General features: G+C 41.8%; 1 protein-coding gene across 3 annotated transcripts in view; it reads right to left on the minus strand.

Annotated features, from left to right (window-relative positions):
• Window positions 1–1,250: 1,250 nt before the first annotated feature.
• ADAMTSL4 (ADAMTS like 4) overlaps window positions 1,251–15,361 on the minus strand; it is a 201,108-nt gene continuing 186,997 nt past the window's right edge. For 2 of the 3 annotated variants that reach the window (XM_073639550.1, XM_073639549.1), the window contains exons 12-17: window positions 8,336–8,540; window positions 8,086–8,259; window positions 6,746–6,919; window positions 6,471–6,650; window positions 6,234–6,378; window positions 1,251–4,311 (exon numbers count right to left, since the gene is read on the minus strand). In XM_073639550.1, coding sequence (XP_073495651.1) covers window positions 4,175–4,311; window positions 6,234–6,378; window positions 6,471–6,650; window positions 6,746–6,919; window positions 8,086–8,259; window positions 8,336–8,540 — 1,015 coding nt within the window. In that variant the 3' untranslated portion in view covers window positions 1,251–4,174. Of the gene's footprint in view, window positions 4,312–6,162; window positions 6,379–6,470; window positions 6,651–6,745; window positions 6,920–8,085; window positions 8,260–8,335; window positions 8,541–15,361 lie in introns of all 3 variants that reach the window. The other variant, XM_073639551.1, reaches the window with a different exon arrangement.

Raw genomic sequence — 15,361 nt, forward strand, 5'->3', positions numbered from 1 at the left:
GGATCTGGGGCTGGGTGGGGGCTTATTTTCTGCGTCCATTTTGAGGGAGGTACGATGCTGTGATTACCTTCTTATTGTTCTACCGTTTACTGATTGGATTATTTTATATTTTGATAGATAGGACTTTGTGTATTTTTAAATTTATTTTTAATAGGGGGAAAAGGAGGGTGATTTTAACTTACATTTTTTTTTCATATTTTTTTAACTTTTTACTTTACTTGTTAGTCCCCTTAGGGGACTTGAACCTACGATTGTCTGATCACCAGTACTATATACAGTAATACCACAGTATTGCTGTATATTGCAAATATTGCGGTCTATGAACATCAGCCACGTCCGACGTTGAACAGATTAACAGCTGCTCCTCTTACGGCAGTAAAATGCAGATGAGGGTTGAATAATACAGCCATCATCCACCTGGAAAGATGCAGGCTCAGGAACTGATCCTGCATCATAGAACTGGGCCTGACATATGAAATACCAGAACGTCATATGTCAGCAAGGGGATAGAGGTGTAGTTTATCTCCACTCATAAATTTATTTGTCATTGTTCATTTGCTTCCTAAATGCAAAGTTAGCTAACTTTGTATAAAGTCTTTAGTAAAATGTTCTACAATTTTGCTACTGTGGAGCGTCTGTAGGTCAATAATTCTAGCTAAGTGCTTTTGGAAAAGCTGATACAAATAGGTCGGACTATCTGCTCAATTTTGACCTCTTGGTTTTCCCATCCCCTTCTCTCAGTGTTAGAGGTATCAGCAGGGAGGGAGGCATTCACACCACTGGAGAGGGGATAAAGCATTTAGAGACTCAGAGAGGTCAGAAAATACAGACTATAGAAAATGAGGAAATAAGTGCAAGATAGAAGCAGTACCCTGGATACACACAGACCTCACTTCCAGCCTTTATTACTCCGAGAGACACTCCTAGAAGAGAAAAATTGAAAACTGCATATCAGATCGTCTGAAAATGAATGAAGGTTGCAGACTGAAATTTCATTTTATTAACTATAGGTAACCACTAACATATGTAAAAGATGCCCATAGTCTTTAAAAGTATGTTTTTTAAGAATGCATTGGGTAAAATCTGCAGCAAAATCAACGTCAAATCCACATCTCATGCAGATTTTTAGTTCCATGTGAACATACCCACTCACAAGGCTGGAAATATATTTGCATTACATGTAATAAACTCCATCGTATGCATTATAGACCGGAAACATTTCATCATAATGAACAAATCCGAGAATAAAATACATTTTCAAGAAAATTTAATATTTTTTCTTTACAATCTCTTTCCATATGAAACAAAAACATAAAATCCTCTTTCTTAAAAAATAAATTAAAAAATTTACAAGAAAAAAATGGACGCCGCTTATAATGATGTAATAGCTGGAATATGGATCTCAGAATAGAGAAGAAATACTCAGCAATATTTCATAAGATTTTTCCCAAAAATCAACTAAACAGTGACTGCGGAAATTTTATAAAAGGACCTTAAGCAACAGAGTAAATTATAACATTTTAGGGTGTGAGATCCCAATCTAAAATCACCAGTTTCCATGAATATCCTGCAGATTATCATCTTTCAGCAAGCTCCCCTGCACATGTGGCTCAGGCCTCCAAAATTACTGATGTCCAAACAATTTTCATTTTTTTTTAAAGGTTTTTGGGTGGTTCAAAAGACACACTGACCTATTAGGACATAAAGTTGTAAAAAAGTGGGGGGTTTCTAGAGAAAAAAAGCTGCTGCCAAGAGTGATTCAAGCTCTTGAGGACTTTGCGACCATGTTCTATATGCCTATCCATTCATTTGTAATAGTGCCATGTAATACTACATTTCCCCTGTAGTGAGTGACGATCTTAAAGGGGATCTTTACTGTTTAAAGGGGGCCTGTTTATTGCCATAAATATGTAATTTTTTTACCTGGTGTAAATGACACTTTTCTCCTGAACCCGGCAATGTTTTTCTTTTGTTCATACGCCTCTCCGTTCATGAGATATGGCCCTGTATTCTCTGGATATAAATCTACTCTTGTTAGCACAGTGGGTGTGGTAAACAAGACGACGCCCACAGAGAAGAGCTGAGAACCACGCCCACTTTACTAACAAGACTAGACTTATATACAGGGAAGAAGAGGGCATATCTCAGGAATGGAGAGGAGTAGGGAGAAAAGAAAAACATCGCCGGATTCAGGAGAACAGCGGCATTTACACCAGGTAAAAAGAAATTACATATATTTTGCAAGCAACGGGTCCTTTTAAAAGGGTTGTCCAGGACTATCCTTAGCATTAATGTAAACAGTCAGACGTTTCACACACCTTAGAAATATAGTTGGTGAACTGAAGGAAAAATAACGTACAGTCTGAATAGAAACCTTCGGCACTCAAGTACAACACTCTGGATGAAGTTGAAAAAAGTGCCGAAGGTTTCTATTCAGACTATCCTTAGCATTTAGCATCAGCTGGCTCTGTATAATTAGTGAGTCTTCTGCCACACAGTGCTTTTCCTTTAAGGGTAATAATGTGCTTGTTTTGGAAACCCCATCAATTTTGCATCACCCCTTACACTCCTCTAACAAAGTGGTCTCCAGCCTTTGGCTCTGCATGCAGTTGCAGGCAATTACCGGTGACCATGTGATTAATGGCTGAGGTGCAGGAGCGTTGGCACTATTTTCGAGTCATTGGTCGCTCCCTTTGTAACAGTGACAGTAACTCTGCGACAGTGATTGTCCGACACTCACAGTAATGGTCCTGAAATGTATGGAAACTTACAGTAAGTTGGATGGGAAGGGGTTAAAAGCACCATGAATCAATCCCTGATTATATTACACGCGCCTGTTGCCCGCATGAGGTGGAGGCGGACATTTTTTCTATGCAATTCACCACCATTATAAATGGGGGTCACTGGCACTGCACTAAGGAGGACGCCATTATTTACTACTAAGCATCCAGGAAGACATTTGGCCGTCAGGCGGGAAATCTATCAATTATAATGGGGTAAAATTAAAACATACAGAAAACACTTGTAATAATAACAGTACGATATGGCCGATCAAACTCAAAATTGAAAAATGAAAAGGCTAGTTCAGGGCTAAAAAATCGTGGCCTTTTTCTTCCAGAAACAGTGCCACTCTTTGTGATGGGTTGTTTCTGGTATTACAGTTTAGAGTCAATAAAGTGAAATGTTTTTCTTAAAGGGCATAAGGGACTGAGCAGTGTAGATGTGACTCCAGCACCAGAATAAGGTAAGAGCTTGATCTCTCTGGGTCTCCATCTGCTCGTTTTCTTACTCTCCTTCCCTCTCCATAGAGTAATTGGAGCTTCATAATAGGAGCTGTAACCTAACACCTCACTGTGCCGTCTTGTCTTGGATGATGAGTGGATGATGAGTTCAGAAGGCGGGGGAGAGGAAGAGGAGGAACATAAGTGGAGAAAGAAGCAGAATTTTCTGCTAAAATACAATACAAAGTTTCCTATATTGTTTTTCTTCCAAAGTTTGTTGAAATTACAGTTCTTATTTAACCTGTACAACTTTAGTGTATGACGTGGGCTATAAAGGCTCCTCCAGTCATGTTACAAAAATCTGTATGTAGCCCCATATAAAAGAGGGTCTAGGGTGATAGTTTCACATCCCCCACCGGGCAAACAAAAAAAGGAGAACAGAAACCTGGTCACTTTCTTGCAAAAGTAGCACCACCCCTGTCTACAGGTTGGGTGTGGCATTGCAACTAAGCCCCATTCCCTTCATTGCAATACCATGCCCAACCTAAGGACAAGTGTGGCGCTTTTTTTTTGGAAGAAAGCAGCCTTGTCTTTAAGTAACCTCGTCTTTTTGCATGATTCCTATATGGTGCCATCATCCTATGGCATGATCAGTTTCCCAGAAGTCACAGTTGTGGTAATTGCAGGTGGCGATATATCAGTTGTTATGTAGCACCGTAATAAAAGAATCGGGAAAGCAAAAAAAATAATTCCTCCCTCCCCACGTGAGCGAGAGGTAAACATTCAAAAGCAAATATACAATTCAGTCTTTAGTCACTTCTCCGTTGGGAAATTTCGACCTCGGCAAGAGCCGACGCCGGACGTGGCACTAAAGAGGTAAATAAATACTGTCTCTTCTGCATATATAAAATATAAAATCTGGTGAGGTGGGTGGGGGGCCGGCGACCTGCTCGCTATCGGTTCTCAGACGTCCTTCGTTGCAGCGAATGGGCACAGGAAGAACAGCATGCTTGCTTGTAATAGGTGTAGACACAGAGCCGAGCCTGCACCACCACGGCGCAGTTGTGATATCGATCGTGGCAGTTGTCATCTGGATAGGGGAAGACGAAAAAGTTACACCAAGAAAAGGCAAAGGGTTATGGAGACAATCACATGCTACACGTTCATGCATTTTGTGCTTATTTGGGGTTTTTTGTTTCATGGTGGGCATTCTTACTTTTTGATGATTGGTAAAAAGGGGTCAGATAAGAAAGAAGCTCTCCGTTCTTGCCGAATCAGAGGGGCCTTCTGGGATAACCTGTCCGTGCTCATTTCCAGACATCACATCTACAGACATCTTGCATGCACGGTCAGTAGACCAGAGGTGGAGCGCGGTCCCTGCCGCTTTGCATCGGGAGGCGAGCATGGCCGGTGACGTCGCATCGACAAATCTTCCTGGCTGCGTGAGTGACACGTATTGCCTATCTGTCCTACTCATTAGAACTGTACTGGTGCACATCTCCGAATCAGGAGGTGAGTGCTGCCGACGGCGGCGGTACATCTACAGTCATCTGCCGGTTTGTGTGCGCGACCAACAGGTATTGTGCACTTGTTCTAGTCGTAAGAACCAGGAAATATCTGTAGACCTTTTGTCATCAACTCCACTCACTTTCCGATGTGGAGAGGCAAATATCGAGCACATGTCCTATTCTGATGGCTCAGACAGGTACGCGATGCTTGCCCTCGCCCATGGGAGCCAGAAGCTATCTGTAGACATGACGTCACCGCCTCCCGATATGGAGCGTCAGGTATCGCAAAACAGTATAACGCCTTGAATAGAGGGTCATAGCAAGAATTATCTTAGGTTACATGGTTAAAAGATAACGTAGGTGCGGGAGAGGCACAAACCTGTGTATTTCCTGCCTTTCGTAGCTATTTTTAACCATTTTTGCAGTATATTAGGATCTCCTGCTCCTCTTCAGTATAGCTAAGAGCTTCCAACAGAAACCAAGGAAACATGACGCAAAATTTCCAGTTTATTAATCTAAAGGGAAAAAGATGCTGGAGGGACGCACATCTGTGTATTTCCTGCCTTTCTAAGCCGTGTTTTAACGATTAGACCACTAGTAGAACATACATGTTATAGGTGGGAACAGGTCACAAAATGTCAAGATCAAGAGAGAACAAGATGCCGGAGAGACGCACATCTGTGAATTCCCTGCCTCTCTAAGCTTTCTATAAATTTCGCAGTACATTATACCACTGGTGGGAGAACATACATGCTATAGATCGTCCATGACCTTCAAAGGAACAGGTCACAAAATTTCAAGATCTGGAGGCAAAAAGATGCAGGAGAGACGCACATCTGTGGATTTCCTGCCTTTCCTGCCTTTCATTTTCCTTCTAGATCCATAAACTGGAACATTTCTAACGTGGTCCCTACATAGCATTTATGTTCTACCAGTAATCTAATATTTAAAAAAAAATAGCTTAGAAAGACAGGAAATACAAAGATGTGTGTCTCTCCTGCCTCTTTTTCCCTCCAGATCCGTGAATCGAAAATTTTGTGACCTGTCCCTTTTGGTTTCTGTCGCTATACTCCAGAAGAAGCAGGAGATCCTGGATAATGGAGCCAAGAGAATCCGACAAGCCAAGAATTTGGAAACTTTTTGAACTTCTACATCAACAAGAGAAGAGTTTGCCAATCTTCTCAAGCTCCACTTGTGATGATGTTAGTGAGGACATGGAGGTGCCATGACGTAGAAGGAGATGGCATGGAAGCAATGATTTGGAATATCTGTGCCACATAGTTAAGTCCACAACGCACATCAAATAAAGCCAGGACAGACGTGCCACTAAGCTCAGCCACTACAGCTAACCTCTAACGATTAGGAATGGGTTCTAATGATCAAGCCGCCATCATCGACTTCTGCGCACTGCAAAGCATTTCCGGTTTATTAACCTCTGAGCTGCTGGAGCGGTCGGCAAGGGTAAAGTCAGGTCAAGGCTGGACGGTTCCCACTCTCTCCTCACCTAGTACAGAGGAGCAGGGCTGCGGATTACATGCTTTCTTCTCGTCCGGTTTAGAATCCAGGTCACACTGATGACTGTAGGTCTTGTCAGCCGCCAGGCACCGCACCTCTCTTACCTGTATGCCACCTTCACAAGACTGTGAGCACTAGGGGGCATTATGAAAAAACAAAATAAAAAATGAGGTCAATAGTCAGAAGCCATTATTAGATTACGATAGTGTCGATTTCCGCCACTCACGGTGCTCCAAGGCGTGGTGAACCAACGTGACCCGCAAGATCCGGCATTGCACGACTGTAGGCTTGGCGGCTTCTCTAGGTGGGCACACTCGGATGCATCACTGACGTTAAAGTCTGAGCCCATTTTGCTGACGCAGATCACATCACGTCTCTGCGAACCTTCATCACACTCTGCAGAGCACTATACCAAAGAAGGGATGAGACCCCATCGGTGAAAATTACCATAATTTTGGGGGGGAATGGGGGGGATTTATGATTTGAAGGGGGACTATGTACCTGAGACCAAGGTCCGGTGTACCACTTGATTGTCCGCTCACACGGCCCACTGTTGCACACTCGCATGTCGGAAGGTTTATTTCCTGGGCAGCCATCTTGGGACTCGTCGTTGGGAGAACTCGAGAGACAAAAGACCGAACGGCGCTGGATCCCAGGTCCACATTCAGAAGAACACTGCAAATCGTGACACCCAAGAAGAAGTATAACACATGGGACATCTAGAAGGGATGGCCTGAGCATTCAATGGGTACTCAAGGAAGCAATGCACTAAGTAGTAGACGTAAGGTGACACAACTTCAAAGAGGTGGTGAAAAAATAGAAAATCACTTGTGTTTTTCCCATTTTTGGATTTACTTTTTACCACCTTCGTTGTGCGATATAAATGACTTGTAAGATGATTCTTCATGTCAGCACAATTACAGCGATACTAAACTTGTAAAAAAAATTCTGACCTTTTTGTAAAAAAAACAATAAAATAAATAAAAATTGTTTGGTTTTGCCATTTTCCAAGACCCTTTTTTTCTCTGCATTTTTTTTGTCTATGGAGCTGTATGAGAGCCTGTTTTTATCGTTTCTATTTTGGGGTACATACAACATTTTGAAAGTTTTTTATTACATTTTTGGGAATAAGTGTGGCAACTGAAAAATGGTCAATTTTGGGGTTTTACCTGTTTTTTTCTATACAGCATTTACTTTTTTTTTATGGGTTAAATCATTTTTAGATCTCGATAAATTGAACCTTTACAGAAGTGGTGATAATGAATATGATTTAATAGATTTTTTTTCATTTTGGATTGAGAACTTTTATTTGTTTTATTTTGTTAGATAAAAAAAAATTAAAAATTTCACAGAAACAATAAAACAACAAAACACAATAAAATAATGAAACACAATTTGCAGTAAGAGGGGAAAAAAAAGCCACGAGCAAAAATTCAAGCTACGGTAATTCCTAAATCAAAAATTGCTGGAAAAAAAGTTAAAGATTTTTTTTAATTTTTTAGTCCTCCTAGGGGATTTGAACCTGCGATCGCTTGTATACTGCATTACCACATTTCCTATGAAGCCCAGCCTGTGGACACCCAACGTGGGGGTGCAACTACAATTGCACCCCTTCAATGCCACTGTCAGAGATTGACAGTCCAAGTTGCTCTCCACACTCATTGTCGGATGTGGTGAAAGCCCCTTTTGAGGGTTATCCTCCCGCCCTGATGGCCGCTGTGTCGTGTGGATATGAGTATATATATGTAAAGAAAAGAGGATCATATCTCATTAGACTACCATTCACTGGCGTACACCACCATATATATGTATAGGTCACACCGTCATAAGAGTAGACTTACTGTGGAGCTCCAGTCATTGTGGAACCAGCTCCGGACGCAGGGTCCCATGTCACAGACCTCGTTGTTCCTCGGGCGGAGACGGTTGCTGCATTCTCCTTCTCCGATAACGTCCCCTTGATTACTGATACATCGGACGTGACGGGTCCTCTGGCCAAGGCCACACATGACTGAACACTTTGGGTAAAATATAAGTTATCATCTCATTGATCATCCAGTTTCTCTACAGGCAGCTTCCTCGGCAGTTCCTTACCGTGCTCCAGTTGCTTTGGATCTCCCAGTGGCTACAGATACGCAGTTGGCACGTCTGGGTGACATTCGGCTTGGCCAAGTTGCTGCACCTTTGTGGGTGAACCATAGTGGTCCGGTTGGCGTACATCTGCCGGCACAAGACTTGCCGGTGTTGTATCCCACTGCCACACGTCCTGCTACAAACGGACCAGTTACCAAAGTCCCAGCTGAGGAGAAGCAAAGAACATGAAAAATCACATTCTGCCGGTAATCTATGAAAGTAGAATCATTTCATACGGTTCTCCTAGATGTTCTGTTGCTTCTAAGGAGCCCTCAGTATCCTGTTCTTGGATAACAAAATTGGCCAAATTGAACGAAATGTTTCTTTCTAGAGCGCTGCTGGTGTACAAAGCATTTTCCATCGTGACTCAGACAGTTCAGTTCCCAGTTCAAATTGTCCAAGACCAAGACTGTCTGGCACGCAGAGCCCCTGGATAACATTTACAAACACTGAAGTTGAGTGAAAATGGCTGTAAAATGGATCTCAAGAAACTGAAATGTATACCTTCTCGGCTTTCATGGTTGGAAAATTGGGGTCAGACCAAACCTCAGATCATTCCTGATCGCCAACCAATGCTTATTTCCAATAGACCCTTTCCATTCCTTGTTGGCGGGTATCAAGTTCATGTATTTTATATTTTAAAAGATATGGAGTCTGTTCAGTTTAATTAAACCCCTATATCCAATGTCAAATTAAACTCTGTTGTCTAAGATCTGCTGAATCAACTCTGCTACATCACTGTGCTAGCTCTGCTACATTCAATGTGTGGCGGCCTCTGCAGAGAATTGCACCTCAGATCTTATTTTCTGGTCTGTAACTTTCCCCTTAGGATACAGTGGGTACGGAAAGTATTCAGACCCCTTTACATTTTTCACTCTTTGTTTCATTGCAGCCATTTGGTAAATTCTAAAAAGTTCATTTTTTTCTCAGTAAAGTACACTCTGCCCCATCTTGTCTGAAAAAAAAAACAGAAATGTAGAAATTTTAGCAAATGTATTAAAAAAGAAAAACTGAAGTATCACATGGTCATAAGTATTCAGACCCTTTGCTCAGACACTCATATGTAAGTCACATGCTGTCCATTTCCTTGTGATCCTCCTTGAGATGGTTCTACTCCTTCATTGGAGTCCAGCTGTGTTTAATGAAACTGATAGGACTTGATTTGGAAAGGCACACACCTGTCTATATAAGACCTCACAGCTCACAGTGCATGTCAGACCAAATGAGAATCATGAGCTCAAAGGAACTGCCCAAGGAGCTCAGAGACAGGATTGTGGCAAGGCACAGATCTGGCCAAGGCTACAAAAGAATTTCTGCATTACTCAAGGTTCCTGAGAGCACAGTGGCCTCCATAATCCTTAAATGGAAGAAGTTTGGGACCACCACAAGTCTTCCTAGACCTGGTCGTCCAGCCAAACTGAGCAATCATGGGAGAAGAGCCTTGGTGAGAGAGGTAAAGAAGAACCCCAAGATCACTGTGGCTGAGCTCCAGTGATGCAGTAGGGAGATGGGAGAAAGTTCTACAAAGTCAACTATCACTGCAGCCCTCCACCAGTCGGGCCTTTATGGCAGAGTGGCTCCACGGAAGCCTCTCCTCAGTGCAAGACATATGAAAGCCTGCATAGAGTTTGCTCAAAAACACATGAAGGATTCCCAGACTATGAGAAATAAGATTCTCTGGTCTGATGAGACGAAGATAGAACTTTTTGGTGATAATTCTAAGCGGAATGTGTGGAGAAAACCAGGCACTGCTCATCAAAAGTATTGGCACCCCTGCAATTCTGTCAGATAATACTGAGTTTCTTCCTGAAAATGATTGCAATCACAAATTCTTTGGTATTATTCTCTTCATTTAATTTGTCTTCAATGAAAAAACACAAAAAGAATTGTCCTAAAGCCAAATTGGATATAATTCCACACCAAACCTAAGAAAGGGGGTGGACAAAAGTATTGGCACCGTTTGAAAAATCATGTGATGCTTCTCTAATTCGTGTAATTAACAGCACCTGTAACTTACCTGTGGCACCTAACAGGTGTTGGCAATAACTAAATCACACTTGCAGCCAGTTAACATGGATTAAAGTTGACTCAACCTCTGTCCTGTGTTCTTGTGTGTACCACATTGAGCATGGAGAAAAGAAAGAAGACCAAAGAACTGTCTGAGGACTTGAGAAACCAAATTGTGAGGAAGCATGAGCAATCTCAAGGCTACAAGTCCATCTCCAAAGACCTGAATGTTCCTGTGTCTTCCGTGCGCAGTGTCATCAAGAAGTTTAAAGCCCATGGCACTGTGGCTAACCTCCCTAGATGTGGACGGAAAAGAAAAATTGACGAGAGATTTCAACGCAAGATTGTGCGGATGGTGGATAAAGAACCTCGACTAACATCCAAAGAAGTTCAAGCTGCCCTGCAGTCCAAGGGTACAACAGTGTCAAGCCGTACTATCCGTCGGTGTCTGAATGAAAAGGGACTGTATGGTAGGATACCCGGGAAGACCCCACTTCTTACCCCGAGACATAAAAAAGCCAGGCTGGAGTTTGCCAAAACTTACCTGAGAAAGCCTAAAACGTTTTGGAAGAATGTTCTCTGGTCAGATGAGACAAAAGTAGAGCTTTTTGGGAAAAAGCATCAACATAGAGTGTACAGGAAAAAAAAAGAGGCATTCAAAGAAAAGAACACAGTCCCTACAGTCAAACATGGCGGAGGTTCCCTGATGTTTTAGGGTTGCTTTGCTGCCTCTGGCACTGGACTGCTTGACCGTGTGCATGGCATTATGAAGTCTGAAGACTACCAACAAATTTTGCAGCATAATGTAGGGCCCAGTGTGAGAAAGCTGGGTCTCCCTCAGAGGTCATGGGTTTTCCAGCAGGACAATGACCCAAAACACAATTCCAAAAGCACTATAAAATGGTTTGAGAGAAAGCACTGGAGACTTCTAAGGTGGCCAGCAATGAGTCCAGACCTGAATCCCATAGAACACCTGTGGAGAGATCTCAAAATGGCAGTTTGGAGAAGGCACCCTTCAAATATCAGGGACCTGGAGCAGTTTGCCAAAGAAGAATGGTCTACAATTCCAGCAGAGCATTGTAAGAAACTCATTGATGGTTACCAGAAGCGGTTGTTCGCAGTTATTTTGGCTAAAGGTTGTGCAACCAAGTATTAGGCTGAGGGTGCCAATACTTTTGTCTGGCCCATTTTTGGAGTTTTGTGTGAAATGATCAATGATTTGATTTTTGCTTCATTCTCTTTTGTGTTTTCTCCTTGCAAGAAAATTAAATGAAGATAATAATACCAAAGAATTTGTGATTGCAATCATTTTCAGGAAGAAACTGAGTATTATCTGATAGAATTGCAGGGGTGCCAATACTTTTGGCCACCACTGTATAACTTTACAAGAGAATTCATATAAAATAATATCGCGTTGGTACAGAACCCAGGAAATATTACATCATATCGGTCTGAGCGACTGTAACTTATGCTGGAGATGCAAACTAGATGTGGGTAATATGACACATATCTTCTGGTCATGCTCGAAGATTAGACCATTTTGGGGAAAGGTAGAAGAGACCTTAAAAAAACTAGGCCTGATAAGGTACACATTAACCCCTAAAGAAATCCTATTATCCTGCCCAACAGATAACTACAAGCCAAGAAACCACGACTCCTTGTTGTTGGGAGCAGCAAAACAGCTGATCTCTCTACATTGGAAGCAAGGATCTCCCCCCACTCATTCTGAATGGGTAAATTAGGTCAACATGATAAGGCGTTTAGAGGAACTCACCAGTTGGGAAACTTATAGTCACCCCCAATTTACTAAAGTATGGAGCCAGTGGAGACAGGAGGAATAATCTTACTTAGTTACTCCCCCTTGGAAAACCATATCACCTTCCTATTATGATATTCTTTCAATTATAATTCCCTTGACTTGCTGGATACATCCACCCCCCCCCACCCCTCTGCGAACTAATTGTCCCCTTGGTCGAGAGTGTATATCAACCACAAGCCTTATATAACACTAAACTATAAGAGATCTGCTATTTCTTTAAAAGGTAAATTGACTGCTACTATTATTCATATGTCTAATTGCTCTTATTTTTGTTTTTTCTTTATCTCTTTTTTGAGGTCTAACTCGTGGGCTACGAGCTTGTTTATGTTTTTGTTGTTTTTTAGGTTTTTTCGTTATTATGTCATTTAGTGTATCAACACGATTACTGTGATTTTGAAAGCCATGTTGACATGTTTTCCATTACCTGTGTATAATTACTGACTTGTCGTGATGCTTCAATTTTCCGTGTTCTATACCTTATTCAGAAATAAAGAAGGTTTAAAAAAAAAAACACATGAAGGACTCCCAGACTATGAGAAATAAGATTCTCTGGTCTGATGAGACGAAGATAGAACTTTTTGTTGATAATTCTAAGCGGTATGTGTGGAGAAAACCAAGCACTGCTCGTCACCTGCCCAATACAATCCCAACAGTGAAACATGGTGGTGGCAGCATCATGTTATGGGGGTGTTTTTCAGCTGCAGGGACAGGACGATTGGTTGCAATTGAAGGAAACATGAATGCGGCCAAGTACAGAGAGATCCTGGATGAAAACCTCTTCCAGAGTGCTGTGGACCTCAGACTTGGCCAAAGGTTCACCTTCCAACAAGACAATGACCCTAAGCACACAGCTAAAATAACAAAGGAGTGGCTTCAGAACAACTCTGTGACCATTCTTGACTGGCCCAGCCAGAGCCCTGACCGAAACCCAATTGAGCATCTCTGGAGAGACCTGAAAATGGCTGTCCACCAACGTTCACCATCAAACCTGACGGAACTGGAGAGGATCTGCAAGGAAGAATGGCAGAGGATCCCCAAATCCAGGTGTGAAAAACTTGTTGCATCATTCCCAAGAAGACTCATGGCTGTACTCGCTCAAAAGGGGGCTTCTACTCAATACTGAGCAAAGGGTCTGAATACTTATGACCATGTGATATTTCAGTTTTTCGTTTTTAATAAATTTGCAAAAATTTCCACATTTCTGTTTTTTTCAGACAAGATGGGGGCAGAGTGTACATTAATGAGAAAAAAATAAACTTTTTAGAATTTACCAAATGGCTGCAATGAAACAAAGAGTGAAAAATGTAAAGGGGTCTGAATACTTTCCGTACCCACTGTAGATAATCAATATAAGATTGGTGGTGGATGTCTAACACCCGGCCCCCACACAGATCAGCTGTTATTAGTGCTGGCAGTGGTATTCGAATGTTAACACGGCTCAGTTCAATATGTAATAGTCGCTGCCTAAACCTGCAGATCAGCTCTTATTTTTCGAGGTAAGTACCACTCACCTTCACCACAAATAACAGAGCACAGAGACACAGCTTATACACTGATCCCTCAACCTTGATTCTTCTGCTACATCTCTGCGCCTGCTCTGCTGTATTAAACTCTGATGCTAACTCGACTCTGTTACACAGATTTCTCATCGTTCAGTCTGTTCTGCTACATCATTGTGCCAGCTTTACTATATTAAATTCTACACAGATTCCCCATCGTTCAGTAAACTCCGCTACATCACTGTGCCAGTTCTGCTACATTGAAATCAGTTGCTAACACAGCTCAGCTACCCTAATTCCTTATTGCTGTGTCTACTTTACTTCACCTGCTGCAATGACTCCTCTTCTACTACTCCAGTTGCCTTCATGCCAGTTTGACCACTTCTGCTATCATGGTTCTAACTTGTCCACCCATCTGCACCAGCACCACCTGTCCGGGCTGCACAACAACCGCTCAACCGGAGCAAGGGCTAATATGGTCTGGCCAGGACCTGCTGTTCTAAAAACGCATTAAATTATGCTAGTGTGAGACTGGCCTAGCTGTGAGGTATGCAAGGCAATCCAGATTTTGTTTCAGCGTGACAAAAAGTTTCAAAACTTTGACAGTAAGTGTAGATACCCCCTGCAGCGGAAATTAAAGAGTAACTAAACTTTTTTTTTCTAACAACTTTCTCCAGCACAGAAAGTTATGAAACTTTGCAAATCACTTTATTATGGGATTTTCCTTCATTCCTGTAAAAAATTGAGTGTAAGTGGCTTCCAAACCCTTGTTTTTTCTCCACTCTATTTGGTTGCGTTGATATCAGGACATGCTCATGTGGAGTACAGATGCTGGCAGTGATGGGTCAGCACAGGTCTCCTCCTCTGAGTGTTCTGCTTATCAGCACAATCTCCTGCAGCAGCTTATCCCAGAGATAGTGAGACACAGTTGCTTCTTATCCTCAGAGTTATTGAGACTTAAGTGCTGGCTCTTTAATTGCAAGCAACTCCGCTCCAAATAAGTACATCCTGATATCAATGCAGACGAAGGCAGGCAAATAGATTGGGGAAAAGCAGAGATTTGGAGGTCACTTACATGCACTTTTTTACAGGGATGAAGACAAGTCCACTGATAAAGTGATTTGCAAGTTTCATAACTTCCCACGCTGGACAAAATTATAAAAAAAATGAATTACTCTTTAAGGACTACTTGGTATTCCTCTGCATCTATGAAATGCTAGGTCCTCTGTGGAGGTGCTCTGCTGTCTCGCTGATGGTAAATGGTGCATATAGGTGGTCTCGAAGTTTGGTATAGTTTATCACATACAGGTGCATCTCACTAAATTAGAATATCATCAAAAAGTTAATTTATTTTAGTTCTTCGATCCAAAAAGTGAAACTCCCATATTATATAGAGTCATTACACACAGAGTGATCTATTATATAGAGTCATTACACACAGAGTGATCTATTATATAGAGTCATTACACACAGAGGGATCTATTATATAGAGTCATTACACACAGAGGGATCTATTATATAGAGTCATTACACACAGAGCGATCTATTATATAGAGTCATTACACACAGAGGGATCTATTATATAGAGTCATTACACACAGAGGGATCTATTATATAGAGTCATTACACACAGAGGGATCTATTATATAGAGTTATTACACA

This window comes from Phyllobates terribilis, unplaced genomic scaffold (genome assembly GCF_046119375.1).
Source record: "Phyllobates terribilis strain yellow unplaced genomic scaffold, ASM4611937v1 Scaffold_7__3_contigs__length_470593459, whole genome shotgun sequence".
Classification (NCBI taxonomy): domain Eukaryota; kingdom Metazoa; phylum Chordata; class Amphibia; order Anura; family Dendrobatidae; genus Phyllobates; species Phyllobates terribilis.